The 14815-nt window shown below is 48.0% G+C and overlaps 1 protein-coding gene across 3 annotated transcripts in view; it reads left to right on the forward strand.

The window, feature by feature from the left end:
- Positions 1 to 13940, forward strand: part of TRAK1 (trafficking kinesin protein 1) — a 103953-nt gene extending 90013 nt beyond the window's left edge. Inside the window, exons 14-16 of one of the 3 annotated variants that reach the window (XM_068982855.1) lie at positions 357 to 512; positions 7999 to 8101; positions 11117 to 13940. In XM_068982855.1, coding sequence (XP_068838956.1) covers positions 357 to 512; positions 7999 to 8101; positions 11117 to 11915 — 1058 coding nt within the window. In that variant the 3' untranslated portion in view covers positions 11916 to 13940. Of the gene's footprint in view, positions 1 to 356; positions 3036 to 7998; positions 8102 to 11116 lie in introns of those variants that run through there. The other 2 variants (XM_068982857.1, XM_068982858.1) reach the window with 2 other exon arrangements.
- Positions 13941 to 14815: the final 875 nt, after the last annotated feature.

Consider the following 14815-nt stretch of genomic DNA (forward strand, 5'->3'; position numbering starts at 1 on the left):
AAAGTGATTCTGTGTTGAATTTGGGGGTTGACATCAGTTGCTTAAAATAAAGAGTTTGTCACCCAACATCCTTGACACATAGTATGATGTTGATTTTACTTTGTTAAAAAAAATGGATTTTTGCCCTGAGATTAGTGCTCCTTCTGGGCATGGAAGGGGGTTGGCGCCTGACACACAGCAGGAGGGGGGCAAGGCAAGTCCGTGGGTGTCCCTCCCTGAGTCCACCTGCGGCGCCCAGGGCCCGCGGGGTTCGCACTCCGTGCTGGAGGGTGGTGAAGAGCCATCAGCTTAGACTCCAGTCCTAACCCTCTTTTCTCCCTGTCACCCCCTTCCCCCCTGCCCTTTCTCCTTGCAAGGTTCTGCCACCCTTCACCACTGGCAGCAGTTGGCCCAGCCTCACCTCGGGGGCATTCTGGACCCCCGGCCTGGTGTGGTCACCAAGGGCTTCAGGACACTGGATGTTGACCTGGACGAAGTATACTGCCTTAACGACTTTGAAGAAGACGACACAGGTGACCACATTTCCCTCCCAGGCCTAGCTACCTCCACGCCAGTTCAGCACCCAGAGACCTCAGGTGAGAGGTCCCGAGCACGTGTGACTGTCTCAGGCAGCAGAAGTTACCCAAGCCGGCCTCAGGCTTTCCCAGAGGAGATGCAGGAGCCGCCAGCGGCCGAGGAGGAGGAGGAGGAGGGGTCTGGTGAGGGCACCGCCATCAGTCCTGTAAACCTGGCACCTCTACCAGAGGCAGAGTTCCAGGCCATTCTCACTTCCGTTTCGAGCACCATCCGTAGTAGCTCTCTGTCTGTAGCTTCTGCTCGTCTGTGTGGGTGATGATGAAAGCATTCCCATCATGGGGTTCCGTTTTTTAATAGAGTCTGATGCCTCCTTTTGTAACAAATGGGTGCGGCTCCTTGCCCATCTTGGAGGTGCATGGCCCAGCAGGCTCTTGAAGGGGAGCAGGAAAGGCTGCTAAAAAAGAAGTGGATTATTGCCACGTCATTCCCCCCCTAACCCTGAGCATCAGCTCCCCATTTCTGTTCTGGGTTGCTTCCCACATCTAAGGGGCAGCTTCTCGAGTTCCCTGATGACCTCCAAACTGAGCTGAGCTGGGCAATTTTAGGGGAAATTTTGAGTGCTGGAATGTTCAGAAGGTTAATGAGAGAATGTGTTACCTGCATGATACATTAAAATTGGAAGAAGCCCAGAAAGTGTTCAGGATTTCAGACAGCACTTCAGAAATCAGCCTGTTCATTTCCTAACTGTAGTGAAGATATGTGTGTTTTCATTCCAATTTATACATGTGTTCAAAGTGGATTTTTTAAAAGTGCTTTAGCAATTCTCCTTAATCCAGCAAACCCTAAGAGGATGTTAGTAAGCTTTTTTAGAGAGAGAATTCTAGATGAATCTGGAAAAGAGCCCTGCCTGATCTCTGTGTTCTCCCCGCCCACTCCCTCTCCCCCAATATTAAAGTTATGACCATGAGTTTGCAGAATTACACATCCTAGGGGTCACTGGGATGCAAAGCTTTGTGCTCGGGGCCCTGGGATCACAGGATCACATGGGTTACTATTTACCCAGACTTCCTGGACCTCGTCATTTCTTGGGCTGAGGGGGAGAGACCCAGACAAAGAGGAATTAACCCAATGTCATCATCCTAATGACATTTCCAAGTCACCAGGTTTCAGAAGAGCACATTCATCTTTGTGACTGACAATTTTCATTCATGGACGGTACAACACTCCACATATAGTACAGAGCAGGTGAGAGCTGAGGTTCGTGGTGGTGTCTCCCATCCCCTGGGTGAGTTCACACCCCTGTGGCCAAAAATTTTTTTAATTTTTATTGCTTTGACATAAACTTAAGGTATCATCAAGTAAAAAAGATTGTTTAACACCTAGGTTTATTTTTATTTTTTAGCCATTAAGTTACCAGATTAAGCTTGCAATGGAATGAAAATGTTTATTATTTAGGATCTTCTCACAAAGAGGAAACCAGCTTAGGTATTGTTACCTCCTTTTGTCATCAGCATTGGTGCCCTTCTGGAAGGCAGACAGTGGTGCAGGAGACACTGTGTCTGCTGATTTTGTGACTGAAGCAGCAGGCATTGTGTCAAATGTGGTGACCCTTCCCTGCAGCCTGACAGGTGAAATAGAAGTGAATGCTGTGAGTTTAAAGAAGCACCATTAGGTTCATCTTTGAAAAATTGTAGAGAAGGAATAAAGCTTACCAAGTCAGCTAAGAATATCCCTCTGAGGACAGCGAGGGCAAGGGGACCAGGTGTGAAGAGCTAAGTCCTGACCACTTTCCTAACCACACACAAAGGCACATCTGTTGCTTCTTCCCTCCTTCCTCTAACCTGGAACAAATCCAACCCAACAACTCTTGAGAAGAGCACACAAACCTCCAGTGGAAACTGTAGAGGGATCACATTGGAAGTGTGTAGCCAAAATGAGTTAGATTGCTGCAGGGAATTTAGAGAAGGCCTGATCATCTAGACAAGGGTTCTCCTGAGATTGTTTTCTGAGTAAGGTGTGTCAAAAGTTCTGTGCAGGAGGGAAAGGCATGGCTAATGATTTGGCTCTTTTTCCTCGGTGGGGAATTATGGGACCATTTTGATTCTTGGAACATAAGAAGCACATCACTTGATGTAAATCATCCCAGGGGCCCTGAGTGACATTATGCACATAATCGTGGAGTCATGGGCAGACAGATAAGCTTCCATAGGGAGGCCTGGGGTATCCTCTGGGATTTGTCCTCAGGCTGGCCTGCTTTCTGCCTTGGTCTCCCCTTTCCTGTTGCCAAACAGCACAATTCCAGGAGCTGCCATCTCCCTGGGAAGACTTAGTAGGGAGAACCTTTGAAGACAGAAGGTGATTAACCTTTCTTTTCTAACAACTGGTATTATGGGAGGAAATTGGGAAAACTTGTATATTAGGCAGTTTTGTCTAGAGCCTGCTCTCTCATGGAGAAAACATTTTGAGTGCTGAAAAATATTTATTAATATATTTTAATGTATTATTGTATCATTATTTAATTTTTATAATATCATGTCTTTAAAAAGGATGAATTCTTGTTATATTTGTAAATAATTTAGATGATTAAAATGGATTATGATAAACAACTTTTAGATTATTAGTTTTACTTTATTTCAGTAACATTTTGTTTTAATTCATAAAGTGTACTTTTATCAGAAATAATCTCATACTGTCAGTGTTTTGAATTTTAGGTATTTATGTGTAGCGAAGAGCCTGCATGTGGTAAAGGTTAAAGATTAGAGTATAAAATCACACAGTTAGGTCAGCAGATGGTAGTTTGGATGGACAGTCCAATTGAATTACCTGGATGCCTTGATTCTTAAAGGGAAGACAGAGGAGGAATTAAAGCAACATGGAAGAAAGTAAAGGTCAGCTTATTTAATACTCATACACATGGAGACCATTTCCAGTGGGAGAAATGTCCTAAAACAGACTCCTACACATCATGGCAGCCTACTTGGCAGTGGTTCTGCAGTAGAGCTGTATTGTCTTTGGGGCTGAGGTCCTAAAGTTAGTGTTGAAAGTAAACATCTCATTTGGTCAAAAGTACCCTTGGAAATCCCTGAAGGTGCAGGTCTTCAGCCCCTCAGAAGCAAAAGCCAAGAACTAGCTTCCTTTGTAGCTTTCTTATTTGTGACACAGGCACAGGCTCTGCTCAGGCGAGCTCCTTGAAGGGAAGGGAACAGCTGAAAGAAGCAGACGATTAAGGAACTGGGTGTCACTCCAGCCTCCTCTGGGGCCGGGCTGGTGTGAACAAAGCCTCCAGTGGGCATTCTCTCACACTTGTCAGTCCCACTGGGGAAGCAGGACCCAAAGGGGCTTGTGAGGGAACGCTGGCCATGGGGACCTGAAGAATCTGGAAGGAAAAGTCTGGTACATTCAATTCACAGACCACTGGGTCTGGGAATGTTCCTTCTTGTCTCTGCCTAGAGAGCTGAGGGAGTTCCCACTCAGATGGCCAGACTTTTCAACCTTGCCCTGGTGTGTAGCAGTTAGAGGAGTTTGGTCACGGTGGACAGAACCAGGATCTGCTCGCACCCCTGTGTTAGGAGGTGTTAAGGAAGTCCTGTGCTCTTGCATCAAAGTGTATACTACACCACAGCAAAACAGGCCAGTGCAGCCTGAAGTGGAAAAATGAATGAAGAATTGCTTTATTGACTTGTCTCAAACAGCATGGAGTCAACCCTACTTAAAATTTCCAGAATAAGCCTGCTTTCTGGAAGCGCTTTCTCTAGGAACCTCATGTCTGAAAACCACAGGAGAGTGCTCTAGTGCTGGGAAGGGCATCCACGTGGCCTGCTGAGTGGGTATTTGCACTCAGCCTTTTCTAAAGTGAAGGGGCCTTGAGGGAGCACGTGGTTGGGAACCGAGTTTCAGGTTTGCTGTCCAGTTGTACCACCTAGCGATGCCCTGGAGAAGTGCACCTTTGGACTGGCTCCAGGAGCACCAGCTGGATGAACTTGGGCCAACTTAGCCAGGCCAGCTCCCCACACATGTCGGTGGTTGCCACAGGACAAACAAGAAGGCAAGAGGGCACAGGATCCAGCTCTGTTGGCATCTTAAGACTCCAAAGAGATTTTTACATTTGCACTTTTGACTTTTTTTCCAAAAAGTCACTTTATCTTCTGAAGATACCCCAGAAACCACTTGAAAGAATTTCTGGTTCTGTCTGCCACGCCATGAGATTATTCCTCTGTTAAGTCACTCTTTAGATAAAACAGAGTAGACAATGTGGTACGGTGGGTCCACTAAACTTTTCATTTGTTTAAGTTTTGCAGGAACCAAAAGTTGTACAGAAGCCAGAATAAGATCTTGTGATGTGGTTTTCAGTCTCTGTGCTAGAAACCTTCCCGGAACCGATGGGCTGAATGTCTGCACTGGGGACTCCTGGGTCTTTCAAACTGTAGATGGGGGCTGTGTGTGTAGAAGAAATGCATAAGAAGCAGAGAAAAAGAGTTACAGGCCCATGTTAAGCCTGGTACTAAGGGCTTTCAAATATCATCTTGTAACACTGTGTAGTTTTAAATCACTTTTATCTTCTTTTTTTTAAAAAAGAAAAGATAAAAAGCGGTTCTGCTCTATCTAAAACTGCCTTTGTTTCCCTACTCCTCAGAGAAAAACACCAGTTAAAGCTACATTAGTCCCAAACAGCATTTATGTTAATGATGAAACACAGGGCAAACAAAAGTTTATGGAGTTTTTCCCACATGGACTCATCACAGAATTTTTTTCCCCCAGAAAAATTCATGCAGAGACAATCTTGAATAATCAAGGGTTACCTAAGTGTAAAAGTTCCCTTTGATAGGTTAGGATTTTGTACCAGTTTCAGAACCTGGAGGAGGAAGAACAAATAAAAATAATAAAGGATTAGGGGCTTGGGGGAGGAGAGGGGGAGAAATGCAAGTTCATTCCTAAATAAAATACTTGATGAAAGTATTTGTCAGTGTTTGTACTTCTAGCTCACAACACTGCGATCCTCCAATCAGACTGAGAAAAAGGAGGATTTAAGTAGGAAGTCAGAGCATTAAATCCAGGAAACCCTGTCCTTGGAGGCCTCATGTGAACAGCACAAGGTGAACTCACAGCACCTAAGGCAGGGCTTTGGGGTGCAGTAGGGCCTGGGCCCTCTCCCTGAGCCCCTGCTCCCTGCCCTGAAGACTCTGTTAGCACCTCCTGCTTTGGGAATATGCTCTATCCCGTACACAGAACTGTAGGAATCAGCCCCTAACGGCTCTGTGGCGACTCACTCTCTCTGTGTTGTGTCCCAAGGAAGGGAGACGCTGCAGCGGCCCGGCAGGCAGTGGTGACTCAGAGAGCTGGCGGGTCCAGGCGTCCCAGTGGTATTGCAGAGGGGCTGAACCTCTGGCTTTGGCACTTTTGATTCTTATTGATTTACCTCAGTCTTCTCAAGCTGTCCATCGCTTCAGGGGAATGATGACCTCTGAATTTTAGCAGCCTTTTCCTATTCCCAAAACCCATTTGCATAAGATGGGTTTTGCTTCCGCTGATGCAACGGTGTCTAAAATATCCATCTCACACTAGCTGTTGCGATTGAAGATCCAATACATAATGGGGTGGAGGAGGAGGTGAATGTGTGTGACCTTTTGATTTGATATTCTGGCCATGCATTTAAATGGAGTATGCTTCTAAGTTTAAATCCAGCCTTGCTTTTGTTTGATTTTTTTTTTAAGATGTTCTCTCTCTTATAACTGTTCTGTCCTAATTACTTCTACTTACTGCATTTTTTTCCCTCCCTCCCAAATAACCCATCATGCCTGATATTTGGGATGCTTTTCTCAGGTTTTCTGTTGCTTTTGTTTCTAGACTTTATTGCAGTTAGAGAATCGTGATTGTTTGGTTGCCTTTTCTTCATAGCTTCTTCCGTTTTTGTTTTGCTCACAGTCATTTCTCAGTTATCTGAGTTCCTAAACCATTACTTTTTTGATTGAGAAGCAAAGATGCATTAAGGCTATTTTTACATGTGTTTCCCACACCCCTCCTGCTTTGCCTGGAGCTCCTTGAGGCTGAGAGTTTGCTCTTGTGGCTGTGGTGCTGGCTGCCATGCCAGGGGCTACCGGAGCCTTCCTTGACACACAGAGACGACTTGGACCACAGCCATCAGGGCAAACCAGTCTTGCACAGCTCCTGAGTCACTGCCACCATTTTTGTGCTTTGGCTTTGTCCTGCCTGCCTTCAATTTGTGTGTCTCCAATATTTTTTTAATTTCATCTAGTTTCTTGTTTTTCCTTTTTCTTTTTTAAAGACACAGTCACCTGTGTGTGGATCTGTAGGTTTGGGGCACCGATCTATTCTGGTTTGATTTCCTTTTTGTCAAATCCAAGAGAAAACTTGCCATAAAGAGCTAGAAGATTCTTGTTCCAGACTTTTGAATCTTCAGCGTGCTCATGGCCTCCAATATCCTAATCATTTTTCTCCCAGGAGGTCTCTGGGGGCTGAGAGGCTGCAGGGGTAGAGCTGGTGGGGAGGAGGGGGGATGATCCTAGACCTCACCATGCATGCTATTGGGAGCAACATCTTTTTTTTTCCTTTTATTTTTTCCTTTTACATTTGAGTTATGAATGAGGATGACCTCTACAATCATGATGTCTCCTGTAGACTCTATTCCTACTTCTCACCTGCGGTTTTCTGATGCATGGTCGTAAAGCTTCTGTGATTTACTTTGCTCCAGATCCTAGTCTTCAGCTGCCTTAACAACTCTGGAGCTTTCAAAGGAAATACGTTGAGGACAACTTACTCATTTTCATCAGAAACCAGCCATCCTAGAAATGGCAAGAAAGCAGCTCAGGGGCACTGATGCTGCTTATAGTGCTGTGTGTCAGCCCAGCCCTGGCAGAGAGTCTGGGCCCTGGGACTCTTGCCAGCAGCATTGTTGCTGAGGCAGCTGAGGCCCCATCTCCCTCCCTGCCGACCGCAGATAGGCAGTAGTGGAGCCAGCTTCCTCGAGCCCCTTTTTGTGTAAACTGAAAAGGGAGCCCATGAGCCTTGCCCTGTTTCTAGGTGCAAGTGCCCCTCCCTGCTCTGCACCTCTCCCCTCCCCTTGGCAGAGCTTGGCACCTATCTGCCAATGAAAAGAAAAGTAAAGCAACAAAAGAAGGAAGCCGGTTCAAATCTCTGAGGAGGGAACCCAAATTTACCCCCAAAGGCTCTTTGGCCCTGCAAACTGGATCCACTACTGGCCAAAGAACGCTGATGGGAAACCCTGTCTGGATTGGGTTGGAAGCTGGAATTCGATGCTCTGCATGCCAGTGCTCAAAAGTGTGGTTTTTGAGGGACCACCTTCGACCCAGAACATTCGCGTTTCACCTTCCTCGCCCAGATCCAGTTTACAAGGTAGCTCATCGCTTCTTGCATCTGTCGAGGGCCATGCGGGACTCTGACTTTTCTCGTGGGAGTACTTGGATGCAAGGACTATATTTTGTTCCTCCCCTCCCCCCAATTTAGCCCACCACCCTGGGAAGTGCATGTCACAGACCAACTCCACCTTCACCTTCACCACCTGCCGCATCCTGCATCCTTCAGACGAGCTCACGCGGGTCACACCAAGGTAAGGGACCCAGCCGCGGGGTGGGCAGGGTGGGGTGAGATGGGAACACTCCCTGCCAGACTTAATGTCAAGGAAAGCTGAAGCAGAAAGAGGGTTGTTCAAAACCAACTCCAGCCAGTGGAAGCATCTCTCACCTGTTCAAGTCCCATCTCTTTTTTCAAATCAAGACCCCTATTGATTCATATCCAGCACAGAATAGAGAGACCTGGACCCACTTTAAGTTGCCTTCTTCTTGGCCATGAAAGATTCTTAGGCCCTGCCTCAACCAGCTGAAGTTCAGGGCACTACCGCAGGCTCTAAGGCCAAGTCTGTTGGCTTTTTGCCCCCAAATTTGCCAGTAGAACACGTTCTTTCACAGAATGGAGTTACTGAACCCTGTGGTAGCCCTTATGCCTCTGGAAATGGCCCCAGGAACCATGCATGCATCACAGCCACACTGTAACAACTGAAATGATGAAACTTGAACAGTCACATGCTTGGTATGGTCCATTTCCCTTGGGTGCCTCCAAGAAGTTGGCACCATCTGACAAGAGGACTTGTATGGCCTTGGCGGGGTCGGGGGAAGGGTCTGCTTGACTGGATTTCAGGCCTCCCAGAGCTTCTGGTGAAAGGGAAAACGGTCTCCCGCAACATGGGGGTGTGACCCCCCTCAGCCATTTTCTCTGTGGTGCGAGGTGCCAGGGTGAGTGGAAAGTATCTCATAGGAGGGAGGCGAATTGGGCCAGCTCAGAGGGAGCAGCCACCCCAAGGAGCACCTTCAACTATGAATAATTCTCCACAGGTCATGTGAGGAGGACGACGAAGCAGCCCCAGGCCCTGTTGAGCTGAGAGCAGATGTAGGGCAGAGAGTGAGCCCACGGGCAAGGCAGGGGGTGAGCACACCGCCAGCAGGGCCTGCCTGGCAGGGCCCTGTGAAGGAGCTGTGTGTGCACGTGTGGCCGCCACTAACCCGCAACGTGGGCGTGGATGTGTCTCTGTGGTTGTGCCTGGCTAATTCGGCCTTGACAGCAGATACCCCTAACCTGTCTAAACACCCCAGTCAAGCCAAGTGCCAACACTAATACAGGTCTAACCAAAGTTCTTACCGGAAGGGGATCTCTAAATTTTAGCTTATCTCCATCTCCCTTCCTGTCTCTGGAGAACCTGGCTTCCCCATCCCCCAGCTTTATGTTCGAAGAGATTGTGTTGAAAAGCAATGGACAGAGCTTCCCCTTGGGAGAGGCTGGTGCCCTGGCACTGTTCTGATGGTAGCTGTAGGACTCAACACTGCACCCCGGCCTTCTTCTCTAAGTCCTTATGGCCTCATCAGGGATGAAAAAGCCTGAGAAGTAAGTAGCAGAAGGCTTTTTGCCTGAGTTTGAAAGAATGGCAGCCTGAAACAAAAATGGAAAATCCCTCTAGAAGTGATTCTGTGACCAAGTACAGGTTTTTTTTGCCCTCGATTGCTTGTAGATCAGTTTTGTAGAAATCCGCCTGTGCCTTTTGAAGACCCACTTTTTAGGCTTCAGGATCTGCTGTGGTTTCTAATCCTGTGGTCCCCACCCACCAGCATCCCCTCTCCCGAGCTTGTGTGAGACGGGCCTATTCTGGGTTCCTCACCATATATAGACTGACCAGCGGTGAGGTCACCTGAGTGTGGAGCCAAATGACGCCGCAGCTTGTACTTGGCTTTTGACCTGTCCTCCCACAGGAGGGGTCCCTGCTCCACTCATTCTGGGGATCTGCCCCAGAGCCTGTCCCCTTCCTCCTCTTTCCCTAAGTTGGTGCTTTGTCCAAGCTATGTGGCCCGTCCCTTGCCAGGCTGGGGAGAGGGGGCTCTATCCCCCAGTTCCTGGGGACCACCCAGCTGCCTGTTCCCAGGGGCACTCGAAGCCCCTGCTATATCCTTAGGTAGGTGCCAGGGCAGGTCTTATGAGACCGTCAGGAGGGATGTTTCTGTGCCCCTCAGCTGCTCATCCAGCAACAGCTTAGGGCCTCCGTGCCTGGGGTAGGGGGGTGCCTCACTCCATCCCTGTAGCAGTTGTGTGAAGAGGGCCTCTTCTGGTTTCCAGGCAGACAGCAATGCATTTCCCACAGCTGCCCTTAAAAAAGGGCAGTGTAAAAATACACTTTCTGCCCTGACTCTCCTGACTGCTGAATCCCAGCTTCTACAATATAGTGGGCCCTCAGTCATATATAAGTGGACAGAGGAATCTCTCCACTTTCCTATAGTAACCAGGTTGCACCACCCAGTGGGCCTTTTTCTAGGTGGCTCTTTAGATGAAGGTCTGATGATACATGACATGGCTCCATCTGTTCCCCTGTCTCCACTCATCAAGGTGGACGTAGCACCCATGGGAAGAGTACTGAAGGGCAGCAGGGAGCAGAGGAAACAGTCCTGCAGTGGGAGTCAGGAGCCTGGGATCTGCTGCTGACTTGATGTGCACCTTCCAGCCTCAGTCTCCCCATTACCCGGGGGCCCTCTACCAAGGTGTCCCACTTGCTTCAGCCACACCCAGAATCAACTCTCATACCCCAGAGCCCTGGTTAACATCTTACCTCAAGGAAATGGGTACCTGGAAGGAGTGCAGGAATTTGAGGGAATTGGTAGAGACAGAGCGCCTCTCTGCTACAGGGCTTTCTGTCTTATCTTTGGGTTCATTCAGACTTGGGTTCGAATCCAGGATCTTCCACTGAGTAGCTGAGTGTGACGTTGAGTAAGTCACCTAATCTGAGCCTAATCTCCTCACTTGCAAAGGCAACAGTTGTACTCACCCTCTGGGGCTGAGAGAAGGGAATCAAGTGCAGCTTCCTGTTGATGTAAACCTCCCCCCGCCCCGATTCAGAGACTCCATGGCCTCTACAGATGAGAGGGAGGATCAGACATGAAAAGAGGCATCCAGGGAGCCTGGGTTGGAGGAGTCCCCTCAGTATGTCCCAGGCCTGCCCTTCGTCCCTTCAGGAGGCTGGCCCAGACCCTTTCCTTAGTTCTCCTGGGCATTTTCTGATCAATGACCTGTTGTGTTTTCTTATCAGCCTTAACTCAGCCCCAACTCCGGCTTGTGGCAGCGCCAGCCACTTGAAATCCACACCAGTGGCCACACCATGCACTCCCCGGAGACTGAGCCTGGCCGAATCCTTCACTAACGTCCGTGAGTCCACGACCACGATGAGCACGTCCCTGGGGCTGGTGTGGCTGCTAAAGGAGCGGGGCATTTCTGCGGCTGTATATGACCCCCAGAGCTGGGACAGGGCCGGTCGGGGCACCCTCCTGCACTCCTATACCCCCAGGATGGCCGTGATCCCCTCCACACCACCAAACTCACCTATGCAGACGCCCACATCTTCTCCACCTTCCTTTGAGTTCAAGTGCACAAGCCCTCCCTACGACAACTTCCTGGCTTCCAAGCCAGCCAGCTCCATCCTGAGGGAGGTGAGGGAGAAGAAGGCGGTCCGGAGCAGTGAAAGCCAAACCGACGTGTCTGTCTCCAACCTCAACCTCGTGGACAAAGTCAGGAGGTTTGGCGTGGCCAAAGTGGTGAACTCAGGGCGAGCCCACGTCCCCACCTTGACTGAGGACCAAGGACCTCTCCTCTGTGGGCCCCCAGGCCCTGCGCAGGCCCTTGTCCCAAGAGGCCTGGTACCCGAAGGCCTGCCCCTCGGATGCCCCACCGTCACCAGTGCCATCGGTGGGCTCCAGCTCAACAGCGGCATCCGACGGAACCGCAGCTTCCCCACCATGGTGGGGTCCAGCATGCAGATGAAAGCCCCTGTGACGCTCACCTCGGGCATCTTGATGGGTGCTAAGCTCCCCAAACAAACTAGCTTACGGTGAGGCTGGGAAGAGGCCCTTCCCCTAGAGGAGACCAGGCTGGCTCCCGCCTCCCTCTCCTCCCCGTGCCCTGCGCACACTCCCTCTGCCCTCCTCTGTCCATCCCCTCCTGAGCTAGACAAATCAACCTCGTGCCTAATGGGGGCAGAGTGGAGACTCTGTAAAATGTGTACATAGGACTTGGAGACCTGTATCCGCCCTGCCCTTCCTTCAGATCCTGCAGGAAACGCCCCAGCAGGGACATCACTCTCTTGAGGACCTAGCCTATGCTGGTGGGCGAGGGCAGGAGCAGCCGGGTGTCTTTCCTTCTTCTTTCCTTTGAGAAGCACTGAAACCCGCAAGTGTGTTCTTTCTTATCCCATGGATAGGAAACCAGTGAATTTGTGGCTGCCTGCCAGAGCCACACATCCTGAGCTGTCAGGTGGCACAGTGGTTCTGCCACACCGGCGTCACTGGGCACCCCACCTCTCCCGTCCCGTAAGAGCGTAAGGGGCCTCCGTCCGCAGCCACGTGCAGTTGCCGTAGCTTTCACGATGGAAGAGTTAGTTGTTCTTTCTTTCTGGGGTCCCAGCTTCTTTAAGACCTTCACTGCTCGGCCCCAACGGACGGTTGCTTCTTTTTTTTGACCTGTGACTTTTCCTTCTTATGCCTTCAATGCGAAGTCATCCTTCCATGTTTTGTAATCCACTGTCAGGCCAGATGTCTGACCTGAAAGAGAATGTATTTACACTCCTGCACCATTTGGCAGCCCCTGTGTGTTCTGTGTGATTTACTTTTTCCGTTTTTTTTTTTTTTTTAATATATGCAGGGGAGTAATGGTACTAGATGGGAAGCCGCAGTAAAATGTTCTCTCTATGGTTCTGTGACACAAAAATACAAGTTTCAGACACACCAAGCAGCTAGTGAGATAGCAGCTTATTTCTGGGACCCAGTGTCACAACCAGTTGATTAAGACCAGACCCAATGTGACTTTACCAATAGGACCTTAAGGAAAAGGGATCGGGGGAAAGGTGGTGAATGAAACTTGTCAACAGTGAAAGAGTAGAAACACAGCCAAAGGTAACACCAAACCAGTTCACGGAGAAACAAGGCTTTGGTGGTCCGTTGGTTCTGGTCTTTACTCTAGACCCGACACCCTTGAGCATATTCTCCCTCCTGTGGTCTTCTGCTGCAGCCATTCGATACCCACGTGTTTTGCCCTCTTGTTTCAGAAGAGTGCTCCTAGAAAAGCCCTTCATGTCCTTGTGCCACTTTCCATCCTTAGGAAAAGGTAGAGGTGTTGTGAGAAGAACCATGAACAAACAGGGAGCCTGGTCCCATCCCTGTCATCCACTAAGTTTCAAACTTTTATTTATTATTTGTGTGTGCTGTATTTTAAACAAACATTCTCTGTCCTATCCAGCTTGGTCACAGTGTGTCTGTGGCTTTCCAGTCCAAGCAGATCATTTATTTATTCTGAGCTGGGGACTGCACATCACGGTGCTCTGTGGCCATTTGTTCCAGATGTTTATGGAAGGATAACATCTTATGCAAGTAAAATCATCATTTTGCAGCCCCCATTCCCTTTTTCTCCCACCTCCTTGGCAAAAGATGTATCCTTCAATTGAGTGAGTGTGAACTTTTGTCCACAGAAGATACTTTGAGAAAGTTCCCAGGAGCAAGCTTCAGTCCCATGATTTCAGACTATTTATTCTCTGACCATGAGGGTGTTGGTTAATTATGTTTTCAACTCTCCTCTCTGTGGTATGTGTGCACTCACTGCACGGAACTTATATCTTTTTATTTGAATGTATTTTAAAGCAGTAGGTAGAATAACAAAGGAATATGAAAACCATGGACGGAATGGACCATTTTATGTATTCAGAGAGAGGAGCTACTCATCATCACAAAGGAAATACCCGTGTAAAATTCAGCAATTCAGAGGTTGCAGAATTTAGTATAGTTAATAAATGATCAACATTGTGCAACCACTACCAAAAAGTGTATTGTAATGCATCCAAAATCAACAATAAAATTTTATTTGCTGATGAATACCAATAAAATAAGTTCAAATGATGGAAACCACACTGTTATTGATTTGTATTTTGTTCTTTTCATCGAGGAGTTGATATCTGAAAGACATGAGGGATTCAGCTCTTGGGGGAACTTAAATGAAAGACATATACTTCTGTTGTATCCCACCTTTCTTTTAATGTAATACTTTCCATTAGATAAACTTCTAGTCAGAGCTGGAAGCGCTCTCTCACTTTTCAGGGCTGTATACTACTCTACTGTGGGTCCGTGCCCACTGTGAAAACATACACACCCCCATGAACCTTTAAGTTAATTCTAAACTTTCACTATCACAACACTGAAATGAAAAAACATTGCGTATATGTAATTTTCCACATACATGAACTTACCTATAGGATAAATCCCCAAATAGATGTTGTCAAATTGCCTTCCATAGGACTTGGTAGAGATTTAAAAACCAAGGACAGTGGAGGATCACTAGACAGAGAAGAAAATGACAAAAAACTTACTGTCATTTTAATGTGTGGAAGCAGTGAAGTAACCCAAGCAAGCATAGTGTTGGTGGTTTCAGTGGCATGGATTTCAATCAAGTGCTGCCATTTAGTAGTCCTGTGAACTTGGTAAGCCACTTCTCTTTGGGTCCTCCATTTTTTTAGCCTGTAAATGGGAAATCCCTTAGGTTACTGAGCTGAGGAAATATATTTTGAACATCTATGATGGACCAGGCACTGTTCAAGGTAGTGGGGACATGGTGATAAGTGGTCAATTTCTCTCATGGAGCATACATACAGTCTTTAAACAGCAAAGAGATGACCAAACATGGCATAATAAGGGCTGTAGAGAGAATTGAAATAGGCTGATCTGAGGGACTAGGTGGCTGCTTTGAGCAG

Source organism: Capricornis sumatraensis, chromosome 10 (genome assembly GCF_032405125.1).
Source record: "Capricornis sumatraensis isolate serow.1 chromosome 10, serow.2, whole genome shotgun sequence".
Taxonomy (NCBI): Eukaryota; Metazoa; Chordata; class Mammalia; order Artiodactyla; family Bovidae; genus Capricornis; species Capricornis sumatraensis.